The 20,886-nt window shown below is 40.7% G+C and overlaps 1 protein-coding gene across 3 annotated transcripts in view; it reads right to left on the bottom strand.

Moving 5' to 3' along the window:
* The window catches only part of ANO10 (anoctamin 10), a 233,773-nt gene that overhangs the window by 71,572 nt on the left and 141,315 nt on the right, over nt 1-20,886 (bottom strand). For 2 of the 3 annotated variants that reach the window (XM_034760861.1, XM_034760863.1), the window contains one exon: nt 72-188. The exons of the other annotated variant lie outside the window; for it this stretch is intronic. In XM_034760861.1, coding sequence (XP_034616752.1) covers nt 72-188 — 117 coding nt within the window. The remainder of the gene's footprint in view (nt 1-71; nt 189-20,886) is intronic. 3 annotated transcript variants of the gene reach the window in all.

The following is a 20,886-nucleotide window of genomic DNA, read 5'->3' as shown; positions in this document are numbered from 1 at the left end:
TTTCCATAATTTACCTTTTCTTTTGGTCCCCCAAACTAGTACATTTGTTTCCCCAAGTGAGTTGCCCATACCTGCTGTTTGAGAGCTTCTAGAGATTCAAATTCCAACCTGGCCAGTTTTATCTGGATATCCCGTGGTTTATCAGGAATCACAAATGCCATGACAAACTTCAATGCCAGTAGAATATGCTGGGGGAAAAAAAAATTCAATACTCTATTATACAGTTTATGGCAAGTAAAGAAGAGTAATACAAAAGCATTCTGCAAATTTTAATTCCAAGATACCTAAAAAGGATTTATTGTTAATTATGTGAGAAATAGTGATGGCATACTATGCCACGATTACTCCTGACTTTTCCAGCTCAAAAATTATTTATACTTTGCAAATAAATGCGTACGTCCATTAGGTTTGTTTTATTATAATCTTATATTTTCACTATGTCCTGTATCATTCTTCTTTATTTATACATTTGTGATTCCTGATAAAAATCAAACTATTCATATTGATACTGACCTGGTTGGAATCTGAATCTAGGATAAGAACTGTAGTACATAGTGAAAGCATAAGATGTATATGTCACAATAGATTTACATGACATAATACAATGGTAAAATGTGCCAAACAAAAATAAATAACAGAGTTCCTGCCCCAGAAAGAGTATAATCTAGAAGTCCTAGTGGGTGGACTACAAAACAATACAACACAACAGGAATTTGGACTTTACAGCTGGAATGATACACAGAAGCGGTGAACTGGCCAACATTAATTGGGAGGATATTCTAAATATAAGGAGTGGAAGGAATAGGCTAAATTAGCCATAATTATATAGCAAAGGATTATATAAACACTTAACCCAACAAAGACCAGAAAATTCAAAGTTAAACTTAATCCTTGTTCATCACTCTTTGTATTTGACATAAAGCTACAGCCCCCCCACAATAAACAACAAGTTCCAAGCTATCAAGACAGGTGTTTATTGGGGTGGGGGGCTACACAGTTGTTTGCATAAGCATCTAAGCCAGAGCCCCTCAATGTTTACCCTACTGAAGTCTGGGCTAGCAACTTGCCATGAGTCTGATGGCAGCAACTTGGCCCTGATTCAGAAAAGCATCTCTACACAGGGAAACTTAACTTTAAGCACATGCTTAAGTCCCACTTATATCAATGGTTCTTATACACATGCTTTAAATGGTATTTATATACATGTATGCCCAACTTTTTTCCTGACTCAGTGCTCTAATTGTCATAAAATGGAAAAGAGCACTGACTCTCATTTTTCTGAGAATACAAGTCCAAGAGTTAAATGTTCCATCTTGATGCTGTTGGCTGCACAACACAAAACACAATATGCTAAACATCAAGAGTAAAGATGTGGGATGGGAAGAGCTAGAAATAAATCACCTGGTATAATGCAATGGAGGTAAAGGACAGTGGAGCAATGGAAAGAAATACAAACCCACATAATGGTCTTGTGGACTATGCAGCAATAAACATACTTTAACTATAAACAGGCCAATACTGATAGAAAAAAGAGGTAATGGTAAGGATTAAGAGAATACTACCACTCTGAAACCTGTCACCATACATGGCACTGAATTTAGCCGTATGCAGTGGAAATCCATCAACTTCATGAAAAAACTCATACAGATACAGACAGACACCATCTTCCTTTCCAAATGCAAACAGAGACATCATACCAAAAGGATGGAAGGTAAAAAATCCATTACTTTCTACATACCACACAGACTATGCTGAGAGATTGTGCCACACACTCTCAAAGAAACTGTGGAACCACCTGATCAATATCTTATACAGCAAACAGGGAAAGATTAAGAATGATCTCTCAAAACTGGATACTCTCATAAAAAGCCAACCTTCCATACAAACTTCCTCGTGGTTGGACTTTACAAAAACTAGACAAGCCATTTACAAGACACACTTTGCTTCTCTACAAAGGAAAAAGGACACTAAACTATCTAAACTTCTACATGCCACAAGGGGCCACAACAGTGGTTCCCTTAACTCACCCAACAATATTGTTAATCTATCCAGCTATACTCTTAGCCCGGCAGAAGAGTCTGTCCTATTTCGGGGCCTCTCCTTCTGCCCCTCCACCCCCAAGAACATGATATAGTTCTGTGGTGACCTGGAATCCTACTTTTGATGTCTCCAACTCAAGGAATATTTCCAACACACCTCTGAACAGCACACTAATCCACAGAAACCTTCCTACCAACACTACAAAAAGAAGGATTCTGCGTGGACTCCTCCTGAAGGTTGAAACAACTGACTGGACTTCTACATAGAGTGCTGAAATTGTGGAAAAGCAGCATCACTTGCTCCATAACCTCAGCCGTGCAGAACACAACGCCATCCACAGCCCCAGGAACAACTCCGACATCATAATCAAAAAGGCTGACAAAGGAGGTGCTCTCGTCATCATGAATAGGTTGGAATATGAACGGGAGTCTGCTAGGCAGCTCTCTAACACGACATTCTACAGGCCATTACCCTCTGATCCCACTGAGGGTGACCAAAAGAAACTACACCATTTGCTCAAGAAACTCCCTGAAAAAGCACAGGAACAAATCTGCACAGACACACCCCAAGAACCCTGACCAGGGGTATTCTATCTACTACCCAAGATCCATAAACCTGGACGTCCCATCATCTCAGGCACCCTGACAGCAGAATTGTCTGCCTATGTAGACTTTCTCCTTAGGCCCTACCCGCATGGCCCCACAGTATGCCAACATTTTTATGGCTGACTTAGAACAACACTTCCTCAGCTCTCGTCCCCTAACGCCCCTACTCTACTTGCGCTACATTGATGACATCTTCATCATCTGGACCCATGGAAAAGAAGCCCTTGAGGAATTTCACCATGATTTCAACAATTTCCATCCCACCATTAACCTCAGCCTGGACCAATCCACACAAGAGATCCACTTCCTGGACACTACAGTGCTAATAAGCGATGGTCACATAAACACCACCCTATACCGGAAACCTACCTGACTGGTATACTTACCTACATGCCTCTAGCTTTCATCCAGACCACATCGCACAATCCATTGTATACAGCCAAGCTCTAAGATACAACCGCATTTACGCCAATCCCTCAGACAGAGACAAACACCTACACGATCTCTATCAAGCGTTCTTAAAACTACAGTACCCACCTGCTGAAGTGATAAAACAGACTGACAGAGCCAGAAGAATACCCAGAAGTCACCTACTCCAGAACAGGCCAAACAAAGAAAGTAACAGAATACCACTAGCTGTCACCTAAAAAGGGAAATAAAAACAACCCAGGAAACTACAGACCAGTTAGTTTAACTTCTGTGCCAGGGAAGATAATGGAGCAAGTAATTAAGGAAATCATCTGCAAACACTTGGAAGGTGGTAAGGTGATAGGGAACAGCCAGCATGGATTTGTGAAGAACAAATCATGTCAAACCAATCTGATAGCTTTCTTTGATAGGATAACGAGCCTTGTGGATAAGGGTGAAGCGGTGGATGTGGTATACCTAGACTTTAGTAAGGCATTTGATACGGTCTCGCATGATATTCTTATCGATAAACTAGGCAAATACAATTTAGATGGGGCTACTATAAGGTGGGTGCATAACTGGCTGGATAACCGTACTCAGAGAGTTGTTATTAATGGTTCCCAATCCTGCTGGAAAGGCGTAACAAGTGGGGTACCGCAGGGGTCTGTTTTCGGACCGGCTCTGTTCAATATCTTCATCAACGACTTAGATACTGGCATAGAAAGTACGCTTATTAAGTTTGCGGATGATACCAAACTGGGAGGGATTGCAACTACTTTGGAGGACAGGGTCATAATTCAAAATGATCTGGACAAATTGGAGAAATGGTCTGAGTTAAACAGGATGAAGTTTAACAAAGACAAATGCAAAGTGCTCCACTTAGGAAGGAAAAATCAATTTCACACATACAGAATGGGAAAAGACTGTCTAGGAAGGAGTACGGCAGAAAGGGATCTAGGGGTTATAGTGGACCACAAGCTAAATATGAGTCAACAGTGTGATGCTGTTGTAAAAAAAGCAAACATGATTCTGGGATGTATTAACAGGTGTGTTGTGAGCAAGACACAAGAAGTCATTCTTCCGCTCTACTCTGCTCTGGTTAGGCCTCAGCTGGAGTATTGTGTCCAGTTCTGGGCGCCGCATTTTAAAAAAGATGTGGAGAAATTGGAAAGGGTCCAGAGAAGAGCAACAAGAATGATTAAAGGTCTTGAGAACATGACCTATGAAGGAAGGCCGAAAGAATTGGGTTTGTTTAGTTTGGAAAAGAGAAGACTGAGAGGGGACATGATAGCAGTTTTCAGGTATCTAAAAGGGTGTCATAAGGAGGAGGGAGAGAACTTGTTCACCTTAGCCTCTAAGGATAGAACCAGAAACAATGGGTTTAAACTGCAGCAAGGGAGGTCTAGGTTGGACATTAGGAAAAAGTTCCTAACTGTCAGGGTGGTTAAACACTGGAACAAATTGCCTAGGGAGGTTGTGGAATCTCCGTCTCTGGAGATATTTAAGAGTAGGTTAGATAAATGTCTATCAGGGATGGTCTAGACAGTATTTGGTCCTGCCATGCGGGCAGGGGACTGGACTCGATGACCTCTCGAGGTCCCTTCCAGTCCTATAATCTATGAATCTATGAAAACCTTCAGCCCCCAGCTAAAACCTTTCCAGCACATCATCAAGGATCTACAACCTATCCTGAAGGACGATCCCTCACTCTCACAGATCTTGAGAGACAGGCCAGTCCTCGCTTACAGATAGCCCCCCAACCTGAAGCAAATACTCACCAGAAACCACACACCAAACAACAAAAACACTAATCCAGGAACCTATCCTTGCAACAAAGCCTGTTGCCAACTCTGTCCACATATCTACTCAAGGGACACCATCATAGGACCTAATCACATCAGCCACACCATCAGAGGCTCGTTCATCTGCACATCTACCAATGTGATAAATCCCTTCATGTGCCAGCAATGCCTCTCCGCCATGTACATTGGCCAAACCGGACAGTCTCTATGCAAAAGAATAAATGGACACAAATCAGACGTCAAGAATTATAACGTTCAGAAACCAGTCGGAGAACACTTCAACCTCCCTGGTCACTCAATTACAGACCTAAAAGTCGCAATTCTTCAACAAAAAACCTTCAAAAACAGATTCTAACGAGAAACTGCATAAACTGGAATTAATTTGCAAACTGGACACCATTAAATTAGGCTTGAATAAAGACTGGGAGTGGATGGGTCATTACACAAAGTAAAAACTATTTCCCCAGGCTAATTTTTCCCCTACTGTTACTTCCTATCAACTGTTTGAAATGGGCCATCCTGATTATCACTACAAAAGTTTTTTTTCTCCTGCTGATAATAGCCCACCTTAATTGATTAGTCTCGTTAGAGTTGGCATAGCAACACCCATTTTTTCATGTTCTCTGTGTATATATATCTTCCTCCTGTATTTTCCTCTGCATGCATCCGATGAAGTGGGTTTTAGCCCACGAAAGCTTATGCCCAAATAAATTTGTTAGTCTCTAAGGTGCCACAAGTACTCCTCATTCTTTTTGTACATACAAAGTTAGAGATTAAGGAAGGAGTTAGCACATCGGCTAAGAGACGGCAAAGAAAATACTTATTTATTTCAACTTGTGCAATCCCACCATCCTTGACAGTAAATACAAGCAATTCAATCCTTATTACCACATTACAAAAAATTCTACTTTGACATTATGTCAACACTGAAACACTCCCTAAATGCACAATTCCCCTTTTCCCACTCAACATGGCAGAATCCATTCCTGAGAAAGTCTAAGTAAACACATAGGTCTGCTGACAGAGGAGGTAGATATTGCTAAATATATCATTTTTTTTCCTAACAAGTTTACAAAGAAGAATGAGGGACAATGCCAGATGAATTCCTTCCAGGGAAAGATGAAATATTAAAGGAGGATAGGATCAGCTAGAACAAGGATTAGGAGAGACAATACTCTAGAGCGGGATAAAATCCATCCCAGTACTCAGATGTGACAAGAGATACATGGGGAACATTCAGCTTACAGTTATATCTAAAACCTTTTTTTGGATACAGGAGTTATCAGGGAAGAGGCAGAGAAATTACAGACTTAAAATCTTAATAGCAGTAATAGGAAACACACTTGACAAAAAACAGGGATCAAACATAATACAGTAAAAGCTGTGTTATCTGGCCCTGTACCAACCGGAAAGCTCTATAAACCAGTATTTCTAATCTTCCTAGAAAATCCGGTTTATAATGGAGTTGGCGAGGGGCCGGCAGGCTCCCTATCTGGCTCTGCGTGGCTCCCCAGAAGAAGCGACATGTTCCTGATACTCCTAGGTGGAGGAACGGCCATGAGGGGTTCGGAGGGTAGGAGGGGGTGTGGGGTGCGAGTTCTGGGAGGGAGTTTAGGTACAGGAGGTGGTGTGGGGCTGGGGATTGGGGTATGGGAAGGGGTGGGGGGCACGGGCTCTGGGAGTAGGAAGGGGCTCAGGGCACAGGGTGCAGGAGGGGGTGTGGGATGCCGGATCCAGGTGGCGCTCACCTCTGGTGGCTCCCCACAAGCGGCAAATTGTCCCTGCTGCTCCTAGGTGGAGTTGCGGCAGGTGGCTCTGCGTGCTGCCTCCGCCTGAAGGTGCTGCTCCCCGCAGCTCCCATTGGCCACAGTTCCTGGCCAACGGGACTGCGGAATCAGCGCTTGGGGCTAGGCAGGGGCAGTGCGGAGAGTCCCGTCTGCTGTGCCTCCGCCTAGGAACAGCAGGGACAATTTGCCGCTTGCAGGTAGCCACCAGAGGTGAGCGCCCCCCAAATACAGCATCTAAACCCCCTCCCGCAGCCCAATCCCCTGCCCGAGCCCCCTCCCACACCCGAACTCCCTCCCAGAGCCCACGTCCCACACCCCCTCCTACACCCAAACTCCCTCCCTCTTAGTTAACCGGAATTTTTCACTTACCGCCCCCCAACATGCCGTATAAAAAAAATTTGACTGTATGTAATAATTTAGCTAACAGCATTGGGCTAAATTCTGTTCTCAGTTATACTGGTGTAACCTGGAGAAATTGAGTGCCAAATTACAAAGATCATACCTAAATTTGATCACCATATTTTTAAATACAAAAAAATGTATCAGCAGATGAATCTTTTAATAAATGTAACTGGGTTTATAGTCTAAAAATTTCACAAATGCATTTTTACAAGGACCTTTATTATTCATACCTGAGGAAAAAAGTTATTCCTCAAAACTGGAAGACTAAGTACTACTAACTACTAAATAATGTATTATCTATGTTATACAATATAATATAAAACATATGAGCTTGATAGCACAGTATGCATAGCAGTTTGTGTTTAGATACTATATATGTCTTTTTTCATTTATGGATGACCATTGAGATCATCTAGTCTGACCTCCTGTATAACACAGGCCACAGAATTTAGTAGCATTTTTCTTTCCTCTTAAAAACAAATAAACGAACAAAAATAGTGAGAGTTTAGAGCAGCGGTTCTTAACCTTTACTGCAGCCTGCACCCCTTTGGTTCTCAAAATATGTTCTCGCACCCCTTATCAAAAATCAAAATATCTTCTGACACCCCTTATCAAAAATCGTTGAAGTAGGTCAGTTCTTTAAACCTAGATATATATTTTTGTTTGTATATTACAGTAATAGTTAAAAAATGTATAATGATAATAAATACATAGGTTTGATGAAACAAAGTAGCTGTACTTATGTGCCAGTGCTTAATTTATGTTTTCGATGATTTACCTTCTAAAAAAATCTGGCATGTCTCGCATCCCCAGGGGGTGCAGGCACCCCAGGTTAAGAACCACTCGTCTAGAGGATAAGATTATTATATCAATTTCCCAACCTGAGGAAATGAGCCACCGTGGAGGACTATTTTTTTGAGGGTGCAGGGAGATTGGGGTAGAGGAAAGTAGTGGAAGACAAAAAGCTCCACAGCCATGGATTTTCTGCCATCATCACTCTACACATGGTCTAAGCAACCTGCTTCCACAGCTACAGATAAAGCAGCAGGCGGATCCTTCAACTTACATATATAGCATCAGGTTCATGGCACTTATACAGCCGGCCCAAACTACCAGAGGATGTTTCACACCATGAGCAGCAAGTAGTCATAGATTCACAGATTTTAAGGACAGAAAGGACGTCCGTAAACATCTAGTCAGACATCCTGCATAACACAGGCCAAAAATCCCTCACCCAGTAATTTCTGTATCAAACCCATAATGTCTCTTTGAGCTATTGCATATCTTTTAGAAATACATTCAATCTTGATTTAAGGACTTTAAGTGATGAAGACTCCATCATATCCCTATGTAAGTTGTTCCAATGGTCAATTACCCTTGATAATAATCAATTACTATTAAAAATTTGTACCTTATTTCTACTCTGAATTTGTCTGGCTTCATCTTCCAGTCACCGGATAACATCTTTTACAGCTAGATCAAAGAACCGGCTCCTACCAGAAATTTCTTCCCCAGATAAGTACTTATAGACCATTATCAAGTTACCTCTTAACCTTCTCCTGGACAAACTAAATAGATTGAGCTTTGTTAGTCTTTCACTATAAGGCATTTTTCCAGAACTTGACTAATTCTTTTAGCTCATTTCTGAACCCTTTCAAGTTTGTCAACATCCTTTTTGAAGTGGATGAAGTGGAAGAACAGGACACAATATTCCAGCAATGGGCTCACTAATGCCACATGCACAGGTAATCTCTACTTCCACTCAATATTGTCCTGTTATACATCCAAGGACTGTATTCACCCTCTTAGCTACTGCATCACACCAAGAGCTCATGATTAACTGGTTATTTACCATGAGCCCTAAGTCCTATTCAGAGTCACTGTTCTCCAGAAGACAGTCCCCTATCTTATAAGTGTGACTTATATTCTTTGTTCCTAGATGTATGGCTTTGCATTTGGATGCATTAAAATGCATGTTGTTCAAGTGTTTTGCTTTCGGGAGGGGGGGGAGAGGGGAGGGGGAACAGAAAAGTGGGAGCAACCTAGAAGGCAAAAGGGTGAACAAGAAAAAAAGATAAAGAGAAGGTTATTAGAAAAAGAACTCATGGAACTAGGGGACATTGATGGACGCAGGCAGGGGATTCATTTGCAAGTATTACAATTTCAGTAAAAAAGTGTGGGCACCAGCAGGGCTAACGTTTGGGTGCCAGAATTCAATTGCTGTAGGCCCCCTCAAAGGGGTAAACTAGATACATGAAAAAGATAACTATTTTTCATTGTAGAAAAGTAAACTTCTAGCCATTTCCTTGTGAACAGCCTTGAAAACCTAAACCACCAGCAGCTAACTACACTTCCACAGCAGGAAGCTGAGAGGTAACCTAAATTTCCTCCCTCAGAGTCCGCACACTTTTTATGTAAATATGTCAATTAAGTTTGAGGCGTAGCCAAAGACTAATCTCATAGTGATTTGATGAGGGAGGATAGGAATTGATTAGTAGGCTTTATAGACTCAGACTTTATGGTCAGAAGGGACCATCATCTAGTCTGACCTCCTGTACATTGCAGGTCACAGAACCTCACCCACCTACTCCTGAAACAGACCCTAACCTCTGTCTGAGTTACTGAAGTCCTCAAATTATGGTTTAAAGTTACAGTTCAAGTTACAGAGAATTCACCATTTATACTAGTTTAAGCCTCAAAGTGACCCATGTCCCATGCTGCAGAGGAAGGCGAAAACCCCCCACGATCTCTGCCAATTTGACCCGGGGAAAAATTTCTTCTTGACTCCAAATATGACTATCAGTTAGACCCTAAGCATGTGGGCAAGACCCACCAGTCAGACACCTGGGAAACAATTTTCCATAGTAACTCAGAGCCTTCCCCATCTAGTGTCCCGTCTCCAGCCATTGGGGACTTTTGCTACTGGCAGTTGCGGATGGGCCACATGCCATCATAGGGAGTCCCATCATACCATCCCGTCCATAAACTTACCAAATTTAGTCTTGAAGCCACCTAGGGTTTTTGCCTCCACAGTTCCCCTTTTTTATTTTGGTTTGGGTTTGTTTGTTTTTCTATGGAGTGGAGAGAACAGACTGGAAAAGGGCAACAACAACAACAACAAAATTTGCAAACTTGCTCAAAAATTCTAAAGCCAGCTCTGAAAACCACTAAGTAATTGTATTTACTTTTAACATTTGAACAGTTAGATTTTTGTACCAGCCAAAAAAAACCCTTGTACTTAAACAAAACTCTGATTTATCAAGAGCTGAGTCTCCATTCTTACTCCATTCATGACCTCTTAAAAACAGGAAGTTTTATCGTTTGTAAACTGTGTAGAATTAAATGAGAGGTATTTATGATGTGGGTTACTGTCCTTTAAAAACTATTTAAAAAAGAAACATAGAAGTTTGTGAGCTTAGTTAAAATGTCTTGGACTTTAAGATGGTAAAGTCAAGTGCAATTCCACCCTACAGAACCTAGTGAAAATGTTTTAAAACATTAAGTACTACTAAAAACAATTTTAGGAGCTACAGCTCCACTTATAACACCTTCCCCAAAATAAATCCACATTGGTTACTGTTAAGCCTACTTATTCCTCCTACTGCATTCTCCCCACTTCCTAATACGCAATTCAGAAACATTAGTAAAAAATATGGGAAAATATCTGAAAAATCTAATCAAAATCCACCACTGTGGGTAGGTTTGAGCCAAGAGAACATTTTAAAAGAAAGTGTATCTAATTTCAAAATCTAATCCTTGAATAGAACTGCAGTTGACTCAGGAAGACCAAAGAACGGTTCTAGAAATTTTCAGAAGAGTAAAAAGAAATAGGATGCAGTATTCATTTTATAGTCCATCTTCATTTTAGTATTCCTTAAACAAAACTAGTATAATTTTACAAATCTGACTCAAATACATCCACTTTTATAAAAATTGTCCCCAAAATATGGTAATAGGTCATAGATATAACACAGCAAAACCCTTCCTAGCAGTTTACAATGATAAAATTAAAACAAAGGATCTGAATCTATCACAAATAATGAAAAAAACAAGAAAAGAGAAAATGTATACTCTGATGAAAATCTGCTACAGAACTAGGCAGAGTTATAGTAACCTCTTTAAAGCATTTATTTAAGTAGCTTCCTAATAATCAAAATTGTTTACAAATAAAAAAATTACAAAACCAAACTGTTATTTTAAAATGAAACTATTAAAATAAGTTGTTTTCAAAAACATATCCCACATAATGATTACAGGGTGAGTGTGTCTTTGTATGAAAAAAACAGGATAATAGTAACATAGGCTGTATACTCCCTAGTGCCAACAGTGAAGTACTCTCCTACTCTGCCATCTGCCAAGCGGGTGAGGAGAGAAATGTCAATGTGTCTCTCACCCTTGATAATTGCAGCACTATCAAACTCTTTGTGGTCTCGTGCCAGGTGCTCAGAGAGCTAATGGAACTGTTCTACTCTGCAAAATCTAGTGGCATGAGCTACAAAGGCAGCTGTGTTTTGCAGCAGTGTGTCCCCAACCTTGTCTCTTCTAAAACAGGAAATGCAAATTAGGGCTGAATTCTTGGCATTTTAAACAGCTAATTTGATTTCTGCAGTGGTATGACTGCAGTAATGCTGCATTCCAGTCAGAGTCTAGCCACCATTGAACAAAGAAATATATGCAAAAGCAGCCTTTTCTGATAGATTATATGTCAAATCCCAATCTGGAAAGAGTTTAATGAAGTTTTACATCAAAAATTTGTCCCAGAATGTACCTGTTTATCAATAAATTCCATTAATATCAGAAATCCAGTAGTCTAGACCTCCAGAACCAGTATGTGTGATAGAACAAGGCATTCATTGGTTATACATTAACTGGGAACCCTACACAAGTTTCCACCCATAAGGTTAGGTGACTTCAAGATATTTCTCCCCTGAATGTTTAATACTGCAGTACACAGAACATCTTTGGGAGGGTTAATGAATGCACCAGAATATGATCATTTTACTGTCAAAGTGCAGAATATGTGGTAAATATAAGGAAGTCATGTGATCTCCTACTGTTGCTGTGTTAAACTCAACTAAAATCAGGGCTAAGAACTGATACAGACCAGAGAATAAATTAATCCTTTTCTGTGGCTTTAAAAATCTGATGACTGGGCTCCAAGTTCTCCAAGATATTTTGAAATACCAGCAAAAAGTTTAAAATAATAAAAAAAAGTATTTGTGCTTAAAAAAGGAAATTCAATTAAAGGTACAATACAAGCTAAGATTTAACTTACAAACTCCAGAAGTTGGATTACATTTAATTGCTTGAGTAGAAAGCAATAAAAGAAATTTATTAGAAAACATTTTTTGTAACGCATAAAAAGAAAGCATGACTAACCTTTTCTTCCTGCTTTTAAACTAAACTACATTAATTAAAGCGTTTTGCTAATTGAGTAGAATTATCACAGCTGAAGGACTCTAATAATAGGGGATTGTCTTCTGCTTCAGTGATAAATGCTGCTTTTAAAACCTCACATCCCCATACGTTATTAGAGAATCTTTTTATAAAATGTGAACTGAATCTGCTTTGGTAAAACTGCATGTTCCTCCTTTCAGAACTGCAGCTTATGCAGGAGAAGTTACTTGCTTAATGCAGTAACTGTAGTTCTTTGAGATGCGTTCCCCTTTGAGTGCTCCGCTTCAGGTACGCATGGGCCCCAGGTACCTTTGATCAGAGATTTTTGGTAGCAGTGTCCATTAGGCCTGTGCATTTGCTCTATACAGCTAGTGTCCTGCACCAAAGCTATATAGGACTGCATGAGCATACCGACCTCAGTTCCTTCTCCACTGCAAAGTCCCATAAAGGAAACTCTAAAGCAGAGGAGGAGGAGGGCAGGTAGAGAAACACCCATAGGTGGACACATCTCAATGAGCTAGTTATTGCACAGAGTGAGTAAGCTCTCCTCCTTCTTCAAGAGCTGTCCTTAGAGGTGCTTTACTTCAGGTGATTACTGAGCAGTACCATCATCAGGGGGAAGGGGCGTTGGAGTCAAGTCTAATACTTTAGATCAGCGGTTCTCAAACTGTGGGTCGGGACCCTAAAGTGGGTTGCGACTCCATTTTAATGGGGTTGCCAGGGCTGGCATTAGACTTGCTGAGGCCCGGGGCCAAAGCTGATGCTCCCCCCTCTGGGCCGAAGCCAAAGGCCTCGGGCTTCAGCCCTGGGTGGCAGGACTCAGGTTACAGGCCCTCTGCCTGGGGCTGAATCCCTTGGGCTTTGCCCTCACCCCACAGGGCAGCAGGACTTGGGCAGGCTCAGGCTTCGGTCCCCTCTCCTGGGGTCGTGTAGTAATTTTTGTTGTCAGAAGGGAGTTGTGGTGCAATGAAGTTTGAGAACTTCTGCTTTAGATAATACTGCAGAGCCAAACACAGCATCCAAAGCTGTATTATTGATTACGGCAAAATGCTTTGAAAAAGCATGTACAGAGATCCAAGCTGCAGCTCTACAGATCTCAGTGATGGAAAAATTCTTGAGAAAAGCTACTGAAGTAGAGAAAGACCTTGTAGAATGGGCAGGGCTGGCTCCAGGCACCAGCTTAACAAGCAGGTGTTTGGGGCGACCAAGGGAGAGGGGCGGCAGGTCCCTCACTCCCTCTAGGAGCAAAGGACATGCCGCTGAACTGAACTGAACGCAGCTTTTTTTTTTTTTTTTTCAATTGCCGCCGGCAATCATGGCTTTTTTTTTTGCTTGGGGCGGCAGAGCCGGGCCTGAGAACGGGATAATATCCTAGGAGGAGTTTGAATATCATTAGATACATAACAAGAAACGACACATCCTGATATCCACCTACAGAGTATTTGGTTGGAAATTGTAGATCTCTTACATCTGTCAGCAATTGATACTAAAAGTCTGCGAGATTTTCTATATGAATTACTGGTAAGTTATGTCTGGTAAAAGGCTAATACAATGTTGACATTGAGTATGTGCAGTGCAGCATCCTCTTTAATCAAATGTGGCTTACGGAAGAAAACTGGGAAGTTCATGACCTGGTTAATATGAAATTCAGTTGAAACCTTAGATAAGAATTTGGGGTGTGGTAGTACTAAAACCTTATCTTTGAAAAATATCATGAAGGGAATGGTTTCAGAGTAACAGCCGTGTTAGTCTGTATCCGCAAAAAGAAGAACAGGAGTACTTGTGGCACCTTAGAGACTAACAAATTTATTAGAGCATAAGCTTTCATGGACTACAGCCCACTTCTTCGGATGCATACAGAATGGAACATATATTGAGGAGAATGAAGGGAATGTGTGCCTTAAAGGACCCTATCTCTTCAACAATTAGAGTAGATGTAATGGCTACCAAAAACGCCATCTTCGCTGATGCGTTTAGTAGAGACAGGGTCACACTTGATTCAAAGGAAGGTCTCATAAATAGGGTCCTACCAAATTCACAATCCATTTTGGTCAATTTCACAGTCATAGGATTTTAAAAATCATCAATTTCACCGTTTCAGATATTTACATCTGAAATTTCATGGTGTTATAACCCTGGGGGTCCACACCCAAAAGAGGGTTGGGGGTGTTGCAAGGCTACTATGGGGGGGTCACACTATTGCCATCTTTATTTCTGCACTGCTGCAGACAAAGGCACTGCCTTCTGAGTTGGGCAGCATTGAGAGCAGCGGGCAGCGCATATGTGAGGGTCTCATGCTATGGGGGAGCATAATCACTTGGGGGGGACAGGGCCAGCCTGACAGGTGGGCAACTGCCCTGGGCCCTGTGGTCAGGGAGGTGCTGTAGTCCTCCTCTGCCACAACAGACAGCCCAAGGCCCCTTTAATCCCCAAGCACTGGGTCCAGAGCCAGGGAGGGGCAAGGCTGGGGGGCAAGGGTGCCGGAACCTTTGTAGTAGTGTGCGGGTGGAACTGGGGGAGGCCAGGGGCCATGTCCCCCACTTTTTAACGTGGGCATATTTTGGAGTGGCAGGGGGTGGTGGTGTCCTCCCAAACTGCAAGCCTCGGGCAGGCACAGAGCAGTGCTGGCAGGGGCTGTGCTTCGCGGGGGGGAGCTGATAATGGTGATCAGTTTCCCCACCTCAAAGCACATCCCCTGTTGGTGCTGCTCCATGCTTGGCCGAGGCTTGCAGTTTGGAGGGACAACACCGCCCCCTGCCACCCTAAACTATGCCCATGTTAAAAAGTGAGGGAACATGGCTCCTGGCCGTCCTGGTTCCGGCACCATTGGCTGGGGGCACCCCAGCTGAGGGCTCCTACCGTGTGCAATTGAGAAGCCAAGGGTCTAGCTCCCATTAGAAATCTTGTGAGAAACGTCTGCTGAGAATATCTGATACAATGTTCTGATTGCCAGGAAGGTACACTGAAGATAGGTGAATATGACTGTGTATGCACCAATTCCATAGTCTTATAGCTTTGTCACACAGGGAAGATGGTCTCGTTCCTCCTTACCGATTGATATAAAACATTCGGGCCACATTGTCCATCATGATCTTGATACACCTGTCTCTGTTCAATGGCATAAGATGGAGCCAAGTATTTCTGACTGCTCTGAGTTCCAGTATGTTGATGTGTCGGGTGGTCTTGCGGGGTGACCTCCTGCCCTGAACAATATGAGTATTCAGGTGAGCTCCTCATCCCCATACAGATGGGGACCTGTTGTTATTAGATAATAAGTCTAGATAATACTTAGTCCTGCCATAAGTGCAGGGGACTGGACTAGATGACCTCTCGAGGTTCTTTCCAGTCCTATGATTCTAGTATAACAGTTTGGGGCAGCTGGATAAAGAAAATTATCTTTTCCTAACATAAAACAAAAATTTCCAGTGGAAAGGGTGGATCACTATTTGGAAATATGTATCTTGTCGGTCGAGTACCGAGAACCAATCCTCTTGGTCCAATGAAGGGATTATTGCTGCAAATGTTACCATTTTGAATTTCTGTACCTTCACAAATTTGTTGAGGAGCCAGGAAGTACTTTGAATAGAACTCCTTCCTTCAGTGTTGAGCAGGTACTGATTCAATAGTTCCTGTGGTCAGAAGGGAGTTGATTTCCTGTTTTAGTAGGTGCTTGTGAGAGGGATCCCTGGAGAGGGACAGGGAAGGAGCTGGGATGGAGGGAGGGGAGGTAAAATGGATCTAGTATCCTGATGCTAAGATCCCCAAGACCCACTTGTTTGTAGTGTTTGCTCCAAGGCATGTGAATTTTTGCAGCTGAGAACTCAAAAGATGGGGAATGACTTGGACCCTCAACCAGACTGTCAAAATTAATTTTCAGATTATGATGAGGTTGTATGTTCAATCCAGATGTGATGGTCACTCTCTTCCTCTGGAACATTTGTCTCTTTCTTGGGGTTCAGAGGGTTTTTGAAATCTGGCAAATAGAAGAGGGCAAGATCTCTGAACTGTATGGGACCTACTATATCTCCTTTTATTTGCAGGTGTGTAAATTCCCAGAGACTGCAGAGTGCTCCTAGAGTCTTTTAAGGTATGTAGAGACTTGTCCATATTTTTGGTGAACAACTTGGAATTGTCAAAGGCAAGGTCCTCTTCTGTATTCTGTACCTCCCTTCAAAACCGCAAAAGCTGAAGCCAAGAAGCCTTATGCAAGACAACTGCCGTAGAGATGGAATGAGAAGCAGCGTCAGTAATGTCCAGAGAGGTTATGGGGGATGTTCTGGCCAGAAGCTGGCCCTCAGTTATGACTGCCTGAAATTGTTCCCTCTGTTTTGGTGGAAAGTGCTCAATAAATGAAGTAACTTGGAGAGCCTGATACAGTTACACTTTGCCACAAGTACCTGATAGTTGGACATCCTGAATTGCAGAGTTGTAGATAAGTAGGATTTACGACTTAATATGTTGAGACATTTTTGTTCCCTGTTGTATGGCATTGTTTTAGTGTGGTGCTGCTTTCCACGCTCAATTACTACCTTGACAATGAGGGAACTGGGAGAAGGATTGGAAAACAAAAACTCAAAGTCCTTTGATGAGACATAATATTTATTTTATCAGTCCTCTTAGAGGTGGGTGGTACTGTCGTTGGGTTATGCCAATTTGTCTTTGTGAAATCTAACAAAGCCTCATTGATGGGAAGGGCAATTTGACAGATGACATTGTAAAATATCCAGCAACTTGTGATGCAACTCCTTGACCTTCTCCAGTGGGATCTTTAAGGAGTCCTGGGATTTGTAAGCACCACAAATGTTTTTCCAGATCTGCTGTTTGATTCTAGCTATGGGAACGCTCTACCTATCAGTCAATTAACATTTTGATTGCGCCAGATGATTAAATTACATATATATATATAATTATCTGGAGATAATTGTGCCATTGTCAAAAGCCAAACATGTTTGGTCATGGTGACCTTCCTTCCAACTCTAATAAAATTACTCTTCCACAGTGAAGAAATGAATATTGGTGTTACAGAAGCAGATAGAGCTTCCTACTTAGCAACCATTTCTATTTCTCAAACATGGTTAAATAGATGTAGAAATCATAGGATGTATATTTTCATTGCCGAATCTCTTGTGCAATATTCCAACACATGCATAAGATATGGTTGAGAGATATAAGGAGAATGAGCCGAGGATTCAATTATCACCAGTAGGCTTGCAGAAGGCAGTAACATAGCAACAGGATATCAAAATAATTCCCACAAATCTCTGTTCTAAAATAATGTAATTTTTCTGCACATCCACATTCTTCATCTTAAAGAAATATTTTGGACTAATACCAAATGCTTCAATGGTCATTTTGTTTTAAACAATCTATCACCCAGTTCACTGAAAGGATAGAGTGAATTATATTTGAGATGTTAGGCCAGGTCTACACTAGAATCTTTGACAATATAGTAATGAAAGTTAGGGTCCAATTTTTTTTTTACTACACTTCTACACCAGCTAAAGCCCTTGTATAGATGAAGGTAAACAGACATAAAAGTCCTTTTTTTCCACTAATGCGGATTTTGCTTGGGGATCTGGTATACATTTAAATACATCAAGGAAGAGAAGAGCTATTTAAACTGAAGGACAATGCTGGCACAAGAACAAATGGATATAAACTGTCCATGAATAAATTTAGGCTGGAAATTAGAAGAAGGTTTCTAACCATCAGAGGAGTGAGGTTCTGTCACAACCTTCCAGTGGGAGTAGTGGGGGCAAACAACTTGTTTAAAGATGGATCTTAATAGGTTTATGAATGGCCAATGGACTGGTTTCTATGTCTCAAATGGTCCCTTCCAGTCCTATGTTCTTATGTATAAGCTATACCAGCAAAAGCATTTTGTTTTTTTGCCAATATAAGCTGTGATCTACATTAGGAGGATTTGCTGGTACAGACATAATTAGAGTGGCAAGCATTTTGAAGCGTAGACCAGGACTCAGTCTCCAAGGTTGTCAAACTGGTAATTTCTACAAGCACTACATTTACTTTAAATAGCTATGACTAGTACAACTAAATCAATTCCAGTCCAGCACTCTTGAGTAACTGCATCGTAACAAACCAGTGTGCATGAGTGATGAAATAAAAATAGTTTTGAGAACTGGTTTACGTTCCTGGTTTACATTTCCAGGAAGTTACTGTAAAAACAGAGAAGTTATTTTTTTAAATGAAAAACAAACACTTCAACATCAGCCTTGTAAATGAGAGGATCTTCTGTCTGTACACGGGAGTGTATTTCTTCACTCACTTCCTGTTATCAAAAATTTCTAAAAGTGACTATTAGAAAGGAAACAAAACAAGATAACACTTTTTCTGCAACTTAGTCCTAAATTTAGAAATCATTCAGAAATATTTCATTCATATAAAGGTTTAACAGACTCCATCTGGTGATTTATATTTAAATGAAAATGCATTCCACCAAATGCATGTAGCATGGATAATCTGACCAATACACTTGTGAAAAGATTATTGATTTTTCTTATGTTACATCATGCATACTGTTACTGGGATGGAATCTTCAAAAAACAACTCGTACTCTAAAAAATACAAAGTATTGTAAATAATTAATCAATTGACAAATGTTTAAATCAAAGTTATAGTACATTATAGTCAATCACCCATGAATTAGAGCAAGAATATGGATTTATTAATATTTTGAAAATATTTATATGAGCATCGGTGATCTATGATTTTCTCCTAGAGCTATCATTGAGAAACTACCCATATCTGGCCTGATCTTCCACCATTGAAGTCCATGTGAATTTTGCCACTGATTTCCTTTGATGCATCATGAAATCTGTAAGACACTACTTTTCCAGGATTTATACATTTGTTTTTTAAAAAACAGAATCACAGACATGCAGAGCTGGAAGGGACCGCAAGAGGTCATCTAGTCCATCCCCCTGCACTGAGGCAGGACCAAGTATACTTGGACCATTGTGACTGATGTTTATTGAACCTGTTTTTAAAAACCTCTAATGACGAGGATTCCACAACCTTTTTTGGTAATTTATTCCAGCACTTAACTATCTTTATAGTTAGAAACATAAATCTTCCTTTGTGCAGATTAAGCCCATTATTTCTTTTCTTGCCTTCAGAGGGACATGGCGAACAATTGATCACCATCCTATTTATAACAGCCATTAACATACTTGAAGCCTGTTATCCCCCCCTCAGTCTTCTTTTCTCAAGATTAACATGCCTTATTTTTAACCATTCCTCATAGGTCGTGTTTTCTAAACCTTTTATCATTTTTGTTGCTCTCCCATAGACTCTCGCCAATTTGTCCACACCATTCTGAAAGTGTGGTGCCCAAAACAGGACAATTCTCCATCTGAAGCCAATTTGCTCCACCAGTGCCAAACAAAGCAGAACAATTACTTCCCCTTTGCACTGGAGTTTTTCATGCTTATTTTCTGCATCAAGATACATCTTTTCAAGATTCTGGTGGAATTGCTTTGGTGCATTTTTGAGATATCTCAATATGCAACAAAACAAAACAGGTTGGTGGTAGAGGAGGGGATGGGCTTGGGAGGCTGGCAGCTTGCTTGTTTGTTTTGATTCCAGCCCAGGTATTTTTTCCCATCCCTTTTTTCATGCTCTGATAACTGAGAAGTGGCTTTTAAAATCATTAGTAACTGACATATTTGTAAAAGTTTTAATAATAATGAAATTATAAGTATTAGAAAAATCACATACTGCAATGAATGTATTTTGCTACTTTTTAATACTGTATCAGCCTGCAATGCTCAAGATCCACACATAGGAACAGTGTTATTTTCTTGAAATTATGTTATCCTTAACTGCCCTGGACTTGCTGGACATCCTGCCGCTCAATCATTCCTTTCCTTAATCCCTCCTTACAACGTTCATTTTAATATGCTATTTAACAATAACATGATCAATTCAAACTTTGAACATTGTAGGGAACACAACCCAATTTTTGACATCTTTGTGCTTTCAGTTTAAAAAATCAAATGCCACAGACTACCTTTGTGAAACACCATGATTTAATTTTACACACACAGAAGTCAAAACATTCAGAAAGTTGTGTTTTCCACAGCAACAGTAATTGGGTAACTGTTAAGGCCTGAAAGTTAACATCATATATGGTACAACAATACAAAACATTATACATATGCTTAAAGAAGCCAAGTCATAGTTGTGTCACTAAATACCCTGACTCAGAATGTTTTTATATTATACTTCCAGTTACCAGGAACATCCAAAGCTGGGACAGCAAACTTTGATTCACTTTGGATAGAAACAAAGAAACAAAATAAAAAATGGCAGTTAACAAGAAGGTGAATTCCATGATTATAAATAGCAATTTATTACACAAAGAAAGTACTTGCTCTCAATCTCTTCACCCACTCAGATTCCCCTCTTTGGATCTATCAACAGAAA

Source organism: Trachemys scripta, chromosome 2 (genome assembly GCF_013100865.1).
Source record: "Trachemys scripta elegans isolate TJP31775 chromosome 2, CAS_Tse_1.0, whole genome shotgun sequence".
Classification (NCBI taxonomy): Eukaryota; Metazoa; Chordata; order Testudines; family Emydidae; genus Trachemys; species Trachemys scripta.
The sequence above is the reverse complement of the archived record's forward strand: the minus strand, read 5'-3'. Positions and strand labels throughout refer to the sequence as shown.